This window comes from Letharia columbiana, assembly GCF_014066305.1.
Source record: "Letharia columbiana isolate WasteWater2 chromosome Unknown Sc0000016_s0, whole genome shotgun sequence".
Lineage (NCBI taxonomy): Eukaryota > Fungi > Ascomycota > Lecanoromycetes > Lecanorales > Parmeliaceae > Letharia > Letharia columbiana.
Window position 1 is genome coordinate 561240 of NW_023501056.1, and position 15312 is coordinate 576551.

At 50.2% G+C, this 15312-nt stretch overlaps 8 protein-coding genes across 8 annotated transcripts; 3 read left to right on the forward strand and 5 right to left on the reverse strand.

Annotated features, from left to right (window-relative positions):
* Positions 1-663: 663 nt before the first annotated feature.
* On the reverse strand, positions 664-2486 carry HO173_005774 (uncharacterized protein; the record flags this gene model as incomplete). The annotated part of the gene is made up of 2 exons (XM_037307688.1): positions 664-1829; positions 1904-2486. The coding sequence occupies 2 exons, from the start codon at positions 2484-2486 to the stop codon at positions 664-666; spliced, it is 1749 nt and encodes a 582-aa protein (XP_037165497.1).
* A 199-nt stretch (positions 2487-2685) lies between these two features.
* HO173_005775 (uncharacterized protein) lies at positions 2686-3165 on the reverse strand (the record flags this gene model as incomplete). The annotated part of the gene is made up of 1 exon (XM_037307689.1): positions 2686-3165. The coding sequence occupies one exon, from the start codon at positions 3163-3165 to the stop codon at positions 2686-2688; it is 480 nt and encodes a 159-aa protein (XP_037165498.1).
* A 1163-nt stretch (positions 3166-4328) lies between these two features.
* Positions 4329-4619, reverse strand: HO173_005776 (uncharacterized protein; the record flags this gene model as incomplete). The annotated part of the gene is made up of 1 exon (XM_037307690.1): positions 4329-4619. The coding sequence occupies one exon, from the start codon at positions 4617-4619 to the stop codon at positions 4329-4331; it is 291 nt and encodes a 96-aa protein (XP_037165499.1).
* A 724-nt stretch (positions 4620-5343) lies between these two features.
* On the forward strand, positions 5344-6682 carry HO173_005777 (uncharacterized protein; the record flags this gene model as incomplete). The annotated part of the gene is made up of 3 exons (XM_037307691.1): positions 5344-5381; positions 5442-5825; positions 5878-6682. 3 exons carry the CDS (start codon positions 5344-5346, stop codon positions 6680-6682), a joined length of 1227 nt encoding a protein of 408 aa, XP_037165500.1.
* A 341-nt stretch (positions 6683-7023) lies between these two features.
* On the reverse strand, positions 7024-8131 carry HO173_005778 (uncharacterized protein; the record flags this gene model as incomplete). Its single annotated transcript, XM_037307692.1, has 2 exons — positions 7024-7876; positions 7956-8131. 2 exons carry the CDS (start codon positions 8129-8131, stop codon positions 7024-7026), a joined length of 1029 nt encoding a protein of 342 aa, XP_037165501.1.
* Positions 8132-8853: 722 nt separating this feature from the next.
* Positions 8854-12351, reverse strand: HO173_005779 (uncharacterized protein; the record flags this gene model as incomplete). The annotated part of the gene is made up of 2 exons (XM_037307693.1): positions 8854-11969; positions 12237-12351. 2 exons carry the CDS (start codon positions 12349-12351, stop codon positions 8854-8856), a joined length of 3231 nt encoding a protein of 1076 aa, XP_037165502.1.
* A 967-nt stretch (positions 12352-13318) lies between these two features.
* On the forward strand, positions 13319-13657 carry HO173_005780 (uncharacterized protein; the record flags this gene model as incomplete). The annotated part of the gene is made up of 1 exon (XM_037307694.1): positions 13319-13657. One exon carries the CDS (start codon positions 13319-13321, stop codon positions 13655-13657), a length of 339 nt encoding a protein of 112 aa, XP_037165503.1.
* A 211-nt stretch (positions 13658-13868) lies between these two features.
* Positions 13869-14999, forward strand: HO173_005781 (uncharacterized protein; the record flags this gene model as incomplete). Its single annotated transcript, XM_037307695.1, has 1 exon — positions 13869-14999. The coding sequence occupies one exon, from the start codon at positions 13869-13871 to the stop codon at positions 14997-14999; it is 1131 nt and encodes a 376-aa protein (XP_037165504.1).
* Between the last annotated feature and the right edge of the window lie 313 nt (positions 15000-15312).

Consider the following 15312-nt stretch of genomic DNA (forward strand, 5'->3'; position numbering starts at 1 on the left):
GTCAAATAGCATGTCGTACAGCATGTTTTACGGAGCACTTGTGCTGTATGGTATCTGTGAACCGTGGTCTCGAAGTTCGTTCTCGTCTCTTCCGATCCATCTCGTGATTTCGTTTTCAACCGTAGATACCCGCGAGTGGGTAACGGTCTGGGCGCGGGACGAGGGAAGATTTGCTGAGTCAGCCGGATTGATAATGCGATATTAGAGAGTTAATAGATAAGATTAAATTTCGACGTATCCATCGAACCACCTTTTTCCCCACAGGCCAGGTTAAACCTAACGCTTCCAATTCTGTTATTGTTCTTCCGTTTACAGATTCTGCATGTGGACGTATAACTTTACCTCTGACAGCACAAGTCATCTTTCATTTTCATGACTCAAATCATAGTCAGTCAGCTTATCCCAGAATACTGCTCTTAATCGCGCCTGGCTACGTGCAAACTTAACGATAAGATTTTTCCATGAGACTGTTTATCGAACCGTACAATGAGGAAACCAACGTGGTAACGACGACTTGTTTTAGGCCCTTATTATATCTATTTTGCATGGATTTGCGCCCATCGTAACGGTATGCGTCATAAAATCGAAAACTTTCCCTTGTCATGAATGCAGAGCCTATTCTCGGATTACAAAGATTAGGAGAACAGCTCGACTTAATGCCTTTCAATTCTCAGAGATCCGGAGCGTAAATCTCGGAACACTCGTTTTCTCAACAGCCCCAAGTAGAGAGGACAGGTTTTCAATCTTGTATGTCGACAAGTCCATGTCGTACCCGTACATGTTTAACGATATCAAGGCCAGATCACATCCTTGTGCCAGCTGTGTCCCAAGAACTTGATCATCTTGTGCCCATTTCACGTAGTATGCTCTTGCTTCGTTCAATATTGCCGTCCGGGTGCAAGCTCTAATAAAGACGATAGCTCTGAGGACCCTGCTGCCGTTAAGAATTTCGAGCGTGATGGTATGGCCATCTCCCGTTGGCGCCTCTGGGGCTGCAGTCTCAAGGACGGAAGTCGCTGTAGACGCCGGCGCCGAGGGAAGAGGTGAGTGATGATTAGATTTAGCGCGCACGGCACAAAGAGCAGGCCTTGGAGGCGGTACAAGGAACTCAGCATTCTCAGCTAGAGCACTATGCCTTGGAGCGATATCAGGCTTTGGCGTTGGTTCATAGGGATCCTCTAAGTCGTTTGGAATTCTGTCATGTTGGTCGAGCGTGTGTTCCTTTGCGCTATCGAAGCCTTCGGTGATTGGCTCGGCTTGTGAAGCTTCCAGCGTCACCTGGGGAGCAACTTTTCCCTTTCCAATTTGGTCCTTTTCGGAGAAGGCTTCTTCTGCAGGCAATATATCCTCCGCCAATGGATCTTCCTCAGGCGCAATAATGTAAGGCTCATCTGTGGAGGAAGCTTCGGTGGGGATAGCTTCCTCTACTACATTATGCGGCTCTGCAGCAACACCACTACTTGCGACGAAATTCCAAGCTCCATTTCCACGGCATCCCAGATTGTGAGTGACATGTACTGGGGTGGGAGGCGCTTCTTCTGAAGCAGGAGCTTCATCCATAGAAACAGGCGCTTGCTCAGCTGCAGGAATATCCCTGCCAGATGCTGCAGCCTTCTTCCCTTTTTTCTTTTGCCCCTTAGACCTTAAAGTTGAAAGAGTCAATTCCGAGATTTCCAGTTCTCCTTCGACATTACCACCACTGTTATCATGACAAGGAGGTCGGTCATCGTGCTCCGACTTTTCGCCTTGACGAGGTGTCACTTCGCAGAGTGGACTTTGGTCGTAAGCTTGTGCTTCATTTATCCCGGCTAAGGGTTTCATTTCGTGTTCTAGAGGAGTGTTAGCAATATATATAGGAACAGGCGGGACTTGATATGAAAGAAAAAAGCATATAGAAACATACCTATCCAGCTACTCTCGTTGTTCTCTTCTGCCTTAGAGTCCGCCTTCGCTCCATCAAGGCTGGATGTATGACTGCAGCTGCAAGGATTGAAGACCTGTTGGGAGCCAACAAGGAAGCTTTCAAAGGCAGAGCCAACCTCAGTGCGTTGCTTCTTGTCCGCTGCCAGCATCTCCTCGATTGATGATCTTTCCAACTCGTCAAGTTCAGCTCTCCGACGCGCAATATCTTCAAATTGATCTGTGAGCTTGCGTTGGAGCAGATTTTGATGCTGCACAATTTCCTCTATGCTAGCTTGTAGCTGCGTTTTGAGTCCCACTACCTTCTCCGCTCGTTGGGAGTCATTAAGAGCTTCTGCAAAGGTGATAGCTGCACTGAGCATGTTCAAAATTCCGGCTGCGCTAGTTGGAAGGCGATGAACAGCTGAGTGACGAAGAGTACTTGTTCCGAAGAGCACTTCAGCGATACTTTTACCGGGAACCATTTTGATAGCGGATGGCGGTAGAAATTTGGCGTATCTCAAAAATCTCTTGGTCCATTCGGTGAGTTCAATGGACTCTGCTTCTTTCCATTTCCGCGCCTCCATCAAATCTGGAACCCAAGTGTTGCCGAAATCCAGACAGCATTCCTCAAGCAAAGATTGGACTGGGACTAGGATTCTATGTTGCGTTTTGAATGGCAAATAGACAGGGTGAAGCCTGGGGATAGACAGCGCGTGGTGTGCTTGGGTTGTCGATTGTTGGCTGTCAAGAAGATTAGCTACGTGACTGTCCTGTCTCGAGCGTTTATACTTGCCACAGTCTGACAGCGTTGATTTGAACATTGTCCCCAGCCTCGACTTTGTCTTCTAATGTTCCCTCAGGCTCAGCCTGCTGTTCGCCTTGCTCAAAGTCCGGGCACTCGTCTCCTCCCTCGTCATCGGATGTCAACACTATGTCTTGTGCTGCCTCGGCCTCGATCCGGATGACTTCTGCCTCCGAGGCCGCTCTCTCGGCCTCTTGCGTCTCTGACGGCTGGAACAACTCTGGGTAACGGAGCTTTGCCCGGGGTAAGGATTCGAAAATCTGCTCTTCTAGCAACTCTTTCGCAATTGCAGCAACGGCTGGCAAGGTAAACTCCTTTGTGAGGATTTTGATAGATGCCTTATGCTTCTCAAGAAGCTGAGAGATCTTCTTTACCTTTCGGACTTGCGCGTTTGCCCCGCTGAAGATTGATGAGCAGTGGAGATAGACCAGCCTCCCATCTGGAGAACGCTGCTTAGCCATGACGAGGCGATGAAAGTAATGTTAGGTACCGAATTAATTGACATATAAGATACTATCATATAGCCGAAGCGTCCATCTGATCCTCGTTTGGAACCGTATCTTATATGTAAAGGAGCCTTATGATACGGGCAAATTACTAATTCATATAGATTCATAACCCATCTTACATTTTTGTACCCCTCACCAAGAAAATGGGGTATGAATTTATAAGTTGCCATTCCTTGAGGTACGATTTTGTCAGTTACTATAGTGTCAGGATCAGCATAGGTGTGCATCTCCGGTCTACCAGCCATGGGGGCCATGGCTATTGAGAGGGGGGAGGGGGTAGTGTTACCAACTTATCTTCGGACAGTCCCCCTCCGATAGTCCCCCGTCAAAATATGTGCTGGGGCGCGGGCTACCCAGTAGTGAAAAGCTAGCTAAGTATTGTGGGAACACTGAGAATATCGCTATAATTAAACATGTTTACGGTACTATATTTGATTGAATCTCCGGATCCTCCCCATAACGATATCTAAGAAATAGATTACATCGTCGATCAATCTCAGAATATATGAGATTCTCTACAGCCTCATGATCACCGTATCGAATTGCAGTAGATATCGCCGAGTAGATATGTGTGTTACGATTAAATGCCAATCGTTCTAAGAAGGCCAAGCGAGACTCGCTCTGTACCCAAGAGTATACGTCCTCGAGAGCGTCAAGTAACTGCCCGTGACGTATCCCGTCCTTATCCTCGTCGTTCTCGTTCTCGTCCTTGTCCTCGTCGTCCTTATCCTCGTAGTCGTCGTCCTCGTCGTCCTTATCTTCACTCGTAGTAACGATATCGATAATATCGTTATATAGCTTTAGAACAGTGTTCCGTTCGTTGAAAATCCGAGCTTCTTCCAGCTGTTCTACCGTATCCCGAAGCTCTTTATCTCGCTGTTTTTGTTGAATACGAATAGGATTCTCGTAATCTTTTTAAGTGGGAAGACTGTGATCTCGATGTAAATCCTATACGTCAAAGGTTGAACGTTATGTAGGATCTTGACAGCGAAATTGGAGATTATCGTATCGATGAGGAGGATTGGGGAGAATTCTAGTAGATGATTTGTTAAAGCCTTCGAATGTGTATTGAGGAGGTCTATGAGGTGTTGCAGGCTGAGGTTGACAGCGTATTGTTATGTTGTAGAGTGTGGGATCTCGACGTTGCCATGGATTTTGTTGATTTCTCTGGAATTGTAGCTGATTTTGGGAGTGTAATTGCGAGAGGGCTGGATTCTGTTGATTTCTCTGAAATTGTAGCTGATTTTGGGAGCGTAATTGCGAGAGGGCTGGATTTTGTTGATTTCTCTGGAATTGTAGCTGATTTTGGGAGCGTAATTGCGAGAGGGTATGCTTATTTTCCTGTTGTTGACGCTTTTTTTGATGACGATTCGCAGTACGTATGGCAGCAGAAGAAGGGGTACCATAATTGAAAAGAGTTAACTGAGACATAATTTGTAGAGACAGAATTCTTTTTAGAGAAGAAATGGAGAGAGACGGAGATAAAGTTGAGATTATTAACAAAATTTGATGTTCGTAGCCAAGAAATTTAGTTACTTCCCGAATAGGTACCTAGCCACGCGGGTAGCAAAAGAGCCCGTACACCCTAACTATATGGAGATAAGCGCCTTCCCCTTACCAGAATTCTTCCATTTTTCTCCATTAATAACCTGTCATTTGACCGTCACCGTCTATCATAGCCTGAAGCCTTTCAGGCATACTATTTACACGCTCGTTAATGAATTTCTGAGTTATATGCTCCTCCCAGCCAACCACAATATAGTGCTTCGTAGTGTGGAAGAGCCTCGCTTCTCCTAGCCGTTTGCGGGCTAGGGTGTACGGGCTTTTTTGCTACCCGCGTGCTGGCTTTCTCGATTCAGATCTTGGCAGTACTTTTCAAAACTTGTCGACAGGAAGAAAGCTAGCTTTCCAACTAAAAAAGCCTCCCGCGCACGATTTATACGTTAATCTTATCGATAATCCATTTGTGAGAGACTTTTGTGACTTGACAGACCACTCCAATAACATATTGATCTGTATTCATACAAACCCGGTGTTCCGGCATCTGTTAGCCTTAATCTACACGATCTATTCACGCTCGCTGCAACAAATCCAGGACTATGTATTAAAAAGCCAACCTTCAGCGCGATCATGGCGGATCCACTTTTGAGCTCCCTGTGCACCATCTGGTCTGTAAATCTTCTCACTTTTGCAAAAGACATCCTCCGCTGACGATACACCTTTTCAAGCCACGTCCACCCCCACAAGTACCGCTGTCCCCGCTGCTCCACCCTCACATGCTCCCTTCCCTGCATCAAACGCCACAAGCAATGGGCCCAATGTAACGGCGTCAGGGACCCGACAAAGTACATGAAGCGGGCGGACCTTGCAACACCAAAGGGGATCGACCATGATTACAACTATCTTACGAGTATCGAGCGGGAACTTGATCATGCTGAAAAGAATGCTATATCGAGGGGGTTCATGCTGGAGGAGGAAAGGAGGAGGGGTAAGCAACCGGCGAAGGGAGAAACACAGTTCAATGCTGCAATTGAGAGGTGTGGGGTTGTTGTTGCGAAAGCACCGAAGGGCATGACGAGGAGCAAGCGGAATGCGACGATCTGCAGTAAAAAGTAAGAGGGTTCAGTGTTGCGGAACGGCTGTACTGACTCGAGTGCCGGATAGGAATCGTACTCTTCAGTGGACCGTGGAGTGGGTACACCCTGACGGCAACAAGACAATGGATAAACTGTGGGAGACGCAAAGCATATCTGCTGCTTACGACGACCATCTCAGATATCTAGACAGGAGTCACCCAAAAAAAAGACGGAAACCTGATCATAAATACAAAGACTCGGCAGCGTCGGCTACATTCGTATCATCGAGCGTACCAGCCCATGACTCTACTGTAGGAGAACAACCAAGTGGGTCCACTACGATGGCTCCTGTGGGTAAGCGAAAACGTGAGGAGGATGAAGCTCGTGTGAACCGCAACGCTGAGGGAGAGAACCCGAATATGGCTGTTGCCGAAGACACTGGCGATTCAGGAGCCATCAAAAACTCAGCATCTATACCTGCGTCGTCCGACGCTTCGCCGGTGACAGAACCAGCGCCGAAGGTGGATTTCAACTTCTACCTACACCATCCATCTCTACCCTCACGACATCCAGTCGTAATACCACTTCCCCCGGACGCCAAACTAGCAACCTCACTGACCAACAGACTTGTACTCGAGTTCCCAACAATATATGTATTGCGCAGCCAGCCGGATGGCAGATTGCCTGAGGGATTGGTGAGTGAAGAGGATTTCTTTGCTTCGGCGAAGAAGGAGTCGATCGAAGAAATAGCAGGCGAGAAAACCTCCGTTGGTGGATTTGATGGGAGATTTGAAGAGAGAAAGGCACATGATCTAGAGGATGGCGAGGTGGATCAGGGTCGTCTGCTAGAAGTCTTGGGGAAGGATTTGAAAGGGATCGCGGGCTCGCTGTAATGCTGGACGACCCAACCACTCTCGTGCTGTTGTTGCTTCATTTGCCGCAGAGATACCCCGTCAAGGTTCATGACCTTTGAGTATTCAGAATACGAACGATTTGAATCTGAGTCTATTATATACCTTTTTGCCTGTGCCGTTCCCCGACATTCTTTCTCGGGACTCACCTCCTCACTTGGGTACACCGACTTCATTCTCGTAGACAGCCTGTTGTCCCTATGCCCAGCTCCTCAACCCTATCCTCAGCGCCATGTCGCCATTCCTCCACGGCCTCCGACGCTCAACCCCACCCCTCAAACCGCCTTCTCCAGCTCGAAGAGAATCCCTCCATATCATCACCCTTACGCCAACTTCCCAGGCACAACGGGATGACCGGCACTCAACCCGCCATCCACCGCCCACCCCTGCCCATTAACATAACTCGCCTCGTCACTGCCCAGAAACAGCGCCACCCTGGCCACCTCATCCGCAACCGCTCCCCTCCTCAACGGATTCAACTGTCCCACCTTGCCCTCCGTCCCTCTCGCTCTCGCCATCGTGAACAGCGGCGCCGTCATGCCCGTCTCGATCAACCCCGGCATAATCGCGTTGACTCGGATCCCCGTCCCGCTCAGCTGATACGCCGTCGTCTGCACCAAGCTCCTGACGGCAGCCTTGGAGGCCGAATAGTCCGTCGAGCCGGCATTGCTCCTCAACCCGGCCACCGAACTCGTGGCGATGATACTCCCGCACGGGAACTTCTTCTTTCCCCCCTCCCCCTCCCCCTCCCCCTCCTCCGACGTCGTCGTCCGCATCATAGCCGCCGCCGCGTACTTGATCGCCACGAACACGCTCAGCACATTCGTCCGCATCGTCTTCATGAACTCCTCCCCTCCCACTTCGCCAAAATGCTTGTTCGTCCCGACGACGCCCGCGTTCGCGAAGTATATGTCCAGCCGTCCGTATCGAGAGAGGCATTCGTCCACGACGGCTGCTACGGCGGCTTCGTCCCCGGCGTCGAATTGCCGCGCGTGCACTTCGACCGTCGGATACAACGATTGTAGTTCTCGGACGTGCACGGAGAGGTGTTGGTCGCTAAAATCGCATATGTAGATGGCGCGGGCCCCATTGTGGGCGAATTGGTGGGCGGAGGCGCGGCCGATGCCGAGGGGGGAGTTGGTGCCGGTTATGATAACGACTTTGTCCTTAACTCTCCTGCCCATCCACGTCTAGATCAGCTTTTGTCCCTCAATCATCAATTGGCGAGGAGGAAGGGCAGGGAGGGGGGCCATACGCTCCGGCAGAGTCTCCCGCTATGCGGCGTATTCTGGGTATGTCCTCGAATGTGCCAGGGTCGGCGGGCTTGACGACGAGCTGTTCGCTAAGGGCTTGGAGACGAGTTTTGGAGACTGATGTCATGCTGGGGTTCTTGAGGGCGTTGAGGAGCTGGTGGTCCTCGTCGGACGACATTTCAGTCGATGCGGGGAGGGTGGAGAGTTGCGGGGATGTTGGACCGAGGCAGAAGGGGAAGCCCTCAGTGCCAAGGCGCTAGGAATCTACAGCCAGGCAAGCCGTTAACTCAGGAAAAGTGGCAGTCGAAAAATGTACAAATCCACCCAACGCCAAGAATCGACTTGAGAAACAGCGGTTTTTGACGCCCAACAGTGACTCTTGATGGGACAGTCTTAGGAAAGGTGGCAGACGAACCGGGTACAAATCCTCAAACTTCAATCAAAGGAACATCAGCCAAAAAGTTTCTAAGCCATTCAACGCCCTTCCCAAGGCCCTTCTCAATGCCATTCCCGACCATGAAGAACAAATGCTCTTGGTTCGATGCCCAAAACCAACACGAGAAGGCAAAGTTCTTGGTGCCCTCGACCGCAACTTATCTGGACAGCTTGCCTAAGCTGCCTTTCGGTTCCAGAAGGGAAAAAATGAGAATTTGTCGAAGTAAAGAACTTTCGGTAGGATCTTCAATCATTCGTCCCATACATGGAAGAAAGCCAAGCTTCTCCGACGCGGAGGTCAGAAAGTTACAAAGTTGCTGCAACTTGGTGACTGCTCGTTTCAATGTGTTGCCATGTCAATATAATGGCATCATTTCTGCACACCAAGAGGAAATTTGCTCAATTGATCGCTGTATGCCGTGGGTATCATTGTAGCCAATAGAAAAGAAAGGGACGAATGATTCATCACTTGATCATTTCCTCCCCTTCGAAAAAAGGCCTCGGCTCCTGGAAACTCAGCTGTCCTCCACTGGTCCCACTGCTGACCGCCTCACTAGCACCACTGCTTCCCCTCGTCCTCCCCTTCTCCCTATCCCTCTCCTCTTCCACAGCCTTATATCGCCTCTCCTCTACTTCACTCCTCTGGACTACCTTCTTCAACGCCTCACTAGCTCCAATAAGCCCATCAATACTGATCGCATGATCTGTCATCTCGTTACCAATGTAGCCGTAGACTCTGGCGGCGCTGTCGCATTCTAGTAGCTGGGGTTCATTCAACTTGAGCAAGGCTAGAGCAATTTGGAAGAGAAAGGTGCTGCCGTCATTGAAGCAAAAGATGACATCCCAGACACGGAAAAGCGCTTCGGCGGAGAGACAGTCAGTGAAGACTGAGAGGAACCATTGGAAGGTTAGCGCTTCCAGTTCGATTCCTAATTCATCCAAATGTGCAGAGAGCTTGGGTAGGACTTCAGCAACGTATTGGCGCAGGACTTGCTGGTCTGCGCGGGAGGCTAGGAGTGAATGATCGTAGTAGTGTTGGGGAAGAACATTCTCAATGATCGTTGTGAGCAACCAAAAAGCGTCTTCGGCGGTCGGCATGACAAGCAGCAGGGAGGCGGTAATCAGATTCATACCTTGGCAGTAGCCGACCTGCGGGTTGCGCCGGGAGTAGGCAAGGAGGACTTCGTTGAGCTTGGTGACACCGGGACCTTTGCGGAAGAATACGTTATCGGTTAGGGTGCGGTGGATGTCCATTTGGATCTGGGAGACAATGACAGGGTCGTCAGTCTCGCTTGCGACGAGATCGTCATAGTGGCCAGGGACACGGAGAGCTGTGGCACCGCTGCATTCGGCCCAAATCTTTGAGCGGTACGCGACTGGGATACCGGCCAGAACGAGCTGTCTGAATTCCTTCCATTTGGCACGTCCGACTTTGCCCTTGTTTCCTAGGCCTGCGACTCCGATCAATTCACCATCTGTAAGGAGCATTTCTGGCATAATGGCTTGTTTGAAACGAGAATCGGAGACTGTTGCTGACTCTCCTTCCTTTTTTCGCTCAGCCCGGACCTTCCGTAAGAATCCATTCCATTTCACAGTCCTCTCGCGCTGCAGACTGTCATGGAGCTCTGTGAGCTGCGCCAGTAGGAGCTTGACAGGTTCACCTTCGGAGGAGGTAGACGTGGCTAGGGCATTCGAAGATTCGAGGAGTATCTTGGACATTTCGGCGTTTCCTGCCGTGACAGGTGACATCTCTGGTTCCGGGTTGAAGCTCGTGGACGGTAACGAGCCTCGCGCATCGCCAACAGTTGGCGCCCGTTTCAGAGTACCAGGGCTGTCGGCGCTTATGACCTTTGTGGCGGGCTTTGCGGATGGAGTATGAGAAAGCAGCTCGGTTGGGAACGTCGCAACTTTGAGATAATCCTGCCAACGCTTGGTTGGCTTCTCATCCGTCTTATCATCTACGGACACTGGAGTGTCTGGTCGCTGCACAGAGTTGGCCTTTGACCTTTGAGACATTTGATCGGGGTCTTTATTCTTCAGAGATTCCAAAGTGCCGCTGAGTAGCTCCACGTTCGCGCTAGCATTCGATTTCCCTCTAGCATGAGTACGGGTAGACTCCGCCTCTCTCTTCCTGCGACGCTGGTCGTAGATGAACCCGAACCTGTCGGTAAGAAGGTCCGCGGTGTCTTTGTAGTTGTTGAATTGTGTTAGCGTGGGAGGCTTTGAGTCGGGCGGGTGGATAGTGTCCATTTCGACAGGACCAAGATTCGTGGCAGCATCGACAACATTGAGACTCACAGGCGTCTGAGAGATCGAGGGCTGCGAAGAGACTTTTATAGTACCGCCTTGTGCAAGTGTAAGGGGTCGCACTGTGTTTCGAGAGGACTGAGCAGAGGGTTCCATGCTGTTAACCTTCATCAACGCTGCTTTGGCTGACGTAGGTGCTGGACCTGAGGTCGTCGATGCCGTTCTTGCATTCTTGGGTTGCCCATCGCCAGTAGTAGCCGATCTTCCTCTTATTGTGCCTTGGCCTGCCTGAGTATTCCCAGCGAAAAGTTTCATGGTCCAGGACGCAACGGATGTTGACGACTTACGTGATTGTTTGGTGTCAGAACTTTGGGTTGTTGAAGCACGAGCAAGCGGCTGGAAAAGATCATCATCCAGACCTTTCCTGCGAGCGTTGCTTCCGCTGAGGCCCCGAGCTCGCGTAGTGTCTTCCCCGTCCCCGTTGGAGTCGCTTATGATGCTGCTCGCTCGACTCGTCTTGCGGCTTGTAGCATTTGCGCTCCAGAGATAGTCCTTCCACCCTCGGAGAGTACTGTTTGGCCGACCTGAGTCCATACTCGATACTGTGGATCGCCCATCCGACTCTTTTGAAAACACGCTTCGGGCTTTCAGCGTAGCTTGCCTATCGACCTCGTCCAGCGAGTCTAAATATCCCTCGTCCAACTCAGTATTGGGGCCCAGATGATCCTGCATGGCCTCTCCCATCATTTCATCGATGCCATTCGCGACACCAGGCATCCTATCCTTTCCGCTCATTCGCCCTGACTTCTTCCCATCTGCTCTCGAAGGTGGATCTTGTAGTTTTATTTCATTTTCAGCCCATTTGTCGAGACGATGAAGCCTGGTTTCAATATCCAGATTGGACACCTCCACCTCCCTCAGCATCTTCTTGAGTTCCCTTTCCCGCTCTTCTGCCCGCCGTCTGAGTCTTGTCATTTCAGCATCCCGCGCCGCCAAGTCCTCTGCGAGTTGTCTAACCAACGCGACCGCACCGTTCTTTCTGATAAGATTGCGTACGTGATCATCGCTGGCGTGGTGAAGGGCGCCAGGGAACTCACTGGGAGGGTTTTTAGGTGAGTCTTCGAAAAGCGCCGAGCGGCCTCGAAAAGATGGAGTGCTTGTGACGAGAGACTCAACGATAGATGGGTTCGTCTTGGACGGCCTGCGAGGGATTTTATCTGGGGACTTGGGCTTCGGGCTGGCAACAAGCTGCTTGTCTTGCTTCAAAGCGCTGGGCGAGATTTCTGGGGACAGCGAAGGGAATGACTCAAGTGTTTTGGCTGATGTTGGTGTGACTAGAGATTGATTTCGTGAGCGTACTCTGACAGTGCCGGACCCTCGTGAAGCTGTAGACATCTGGGAGGAGGTCCGCTCCAGGGTCTTGTCATGACTGGAGCCAGCCATATGTATGTATGTGGGTGGATGATAGCATCAACGCACTTTTCAAGAAATCAGAAGAAGGCTGAGAATGCTTGCGACCCAGACCTAGAAGTCATAGTTGTCGGTGACGATGACGAGGGTGCAGACAGGACTTTCGTCATAAGATGGGAAGGATGCCGCACCTTCCCTCCTTGCATCTTCTCCGCACAGCGACAGCATCAGGACGAGGCCTTCAGGAAACGATGCATCTGATTCATATGAATGCTTGTTGAAAGAGAAACCGATATCTGTCACCATAAACTCTTCTGGAGACTGAAGGATTGCGCAGGCGGCAAATTCGCGTTTCGGGGTTGTTCACTGTTGGCAGCTTGGAATGGCCACGGATATTTGGCACGCGCAAGCCCTAAAGCCCGATGATGCACCTTATCGCCGTCTTGGCGTGACGGTTTCTGGTCGTACTTCCCACGGCTTTCCTCAGTACTAAATAGGTACAGTAGCACTGAATCGGCTACGACCCCTCTCCCCATGCTCTCCATAACATATTTTCGTGTTTCCGATTGCGTTCGCGGGTCGATGTAAAGAGATACTCTTGCTCGAGTTGTAGAAAGTTGCTTGCCTGCCACAGTGACGGCCTTGTCGCTCTACCTCACACCCTTTCAACTTTGGGTAGAGCTGAGGGGTAAGTCGGGGCTCTCTTGCAGGTGCGCGCGCTAGATATCTGAAAAGATTTGCCAAACCAGCCAACGCCTCCTTACCCTAATCTAGCAATGGGTTGGGTCGGGGAACCTCGAGACGAGCCAGAGCTTGAGCGAGAGGAGGCCATGGGACGGCATCTTGCATGCCCACCTCGTATGGTAGATTTGTCAAATCTGCCGGAGTCAAATTCACAAGCCTTAAGCCATGGAACCACTAAGCATCACTGCAAGTCCGGTTGCCATCACTCAATTGACTACTGACTTTATCATTGTACCCTGCTCTCTCTCTGCTACCATGAAACGCTAGAATTTAAGACGAAGCTCACCAAAGATCAATCGAGGGTCAAAAGGTCTCTCGAGTGGCCTTTCGAAAAAGAAGAAATCAAAGAAGTCATCAGGCGGCTGAGAAGTCTCAAGTCCTTGTTGGATACTGCCTTCGCTAGCGATCATTTGATAACTTTTACTCTAGCATTGTCGGTCCACTAGTCTTGTCATCTTGATCCATTGAGAATCAAGTTATAATACACTGATACAAGCCCAGGGTCTTGAGGCTCGACAGTCGCGAAGACATGTCCGACGTTGTCAATTCACTGCACGCGGCTGCAACCAAAAACCTGAATTCACGCCTGGCTAGCTGGTTCTCAGCTCCAAATTCATCTTCATTCCTGAATACTGCGCAGACTAAGCGGCAGCAAGACACTGGAACCTGGCTTTTGGAAAGCCCTATCTTCCTCGGCTGGAAAGGTGCACCCCATTCTTTCCTTAGGCTGCATGGTAAAGCAGGTTGCGGAAAGACTATCCTGGGCTCTACTGTGCTTTGTTCTCTGCTCGATGATAGTAATAGCAACGAAATGGTTGCGTGTTTCTACTTCGACTTCCAGAAAAGCAACTATTTCAAAACTTTCTGAACTCGTTAGTAGTCCAGCTTTTCAGCCAAGATCCTTAAGTGTCCACAATTGTTGAGGAGCTTTACATTACGTGCGATAGTGGAAGCAGTAGGCCAACTATACAAGACACTTGTGATGTGCTTCAACGTATTATCGACGAAAGTGCGGCCTCAGTATACATAGTCGTCGATGCTCTCGACGAGTGCCAAGAAACTTGGAAGGTCTGAGAGACATGCGAAGCTGGAATCAAAAGAACCTTCACTTCTCCGGTACTAGCCGACAAGAGACTGAGATTAAAGACATCTTGTACTCTCTGGCAACGGACATAATTCCGTTGGAAGAAAGCGTCGTTGATGGAGACATCCTTACATACGTTCCGTATCAGCTGCAACATGATTTCAAGCTGTTGGAACGGTCGGAGGAGACCCATAAGGAGATTCAGATTGCTCTGTTGAACGGTGCAAATGGAATGTTTCGATGGGGAGTGTGCCAGCTTGATGCCATTCGAGTTTGCATGAGACTTGGTCTTCTCCGAAAAGCTTCACGGAGCCTTCCTAAGACATTGGATGAGACTTATGCTCGTATAACGACCAAAGTTCCTAAAGAACACGTCGAAGACGCTGGCAGGATACTCTCCTACCTGATACGTGCGTTTGGTCCAGTCACAATTGAAGAAGATGCCGAGACTACGGGCGCCGATGTCAGTGCAGCCAGACATGGGATTGATGCGGCGATTCTGTACGGACCAATTCTCCAAGGGAACATTGACCTGATGATCACACTCCTCGACGCAGGCGCAGATCCTAACGGAGATGACAAACCGGAAACCCACTTAATTTTGCACTTCGATGGGGGCAGGCTGCAATGCGCCAAGCTGCTCATCGAACGTGGAGCTGACCTGGAACGCATAGGTTTCTGCCTCATTTCCGCTCTATACAGCCAGCGTGACATGAAAGGCTTTCGGCTTTCTATGGAGTTAGCGCTCAAAGCGAAGCCCAATCTAAACACTGAATTGCTGTCAATTATACCAGCGAACCACGGGCACAGCAACTTCGTCATTCTAGTGCTCTTGACTGGAACTGCGCCAAATGTTCAGGACGAAGACGGCGTTACAGCAATACATGGCGCAGCCTTTACGCCTGCAAACAGCACTCAGATAGTTGAGCTATTGCTTGATGCCAATGCCAATGTACACGGTGGACCTTTTGGGGGTACTCTTCAAGCAGCAGCGTTGTCAGGAAAAGCCAAACCCATCTTGATTTTGCTCAAGCGTGGTGCCTTGCCTGATTATACAGGAGACTCATATGGTACGCCCTTCCAGATCGCACAAAAGAGGCTCAAAGACTTGGAGAGAGTGCTATAAAATAGAAAACGGAATGGTTATCTCAGAGACTGTGGGCCAGATGGCTTTCATGATGGGACCCCTAAGACAGCTTCTGTTGGGAGAGAAAAGAAGCCTGCAAACCGGGTTGGAGATGACTACGTCCCTCATCTCGACTTCTCTCGCTTGCCATACGCAGACTACCAGGCTATCATTGATGTCCTCCAGTCTCGTAATGCTCTTTAGGTGACATCGAATCTGTTTCCGCGATCGACATCTTGGAACGTGATCGTAGCAAAGATGCTAGCGGCAACCCTGGAAATGTTCCTAGCTTTACGAATCCGCTGCGAAACGG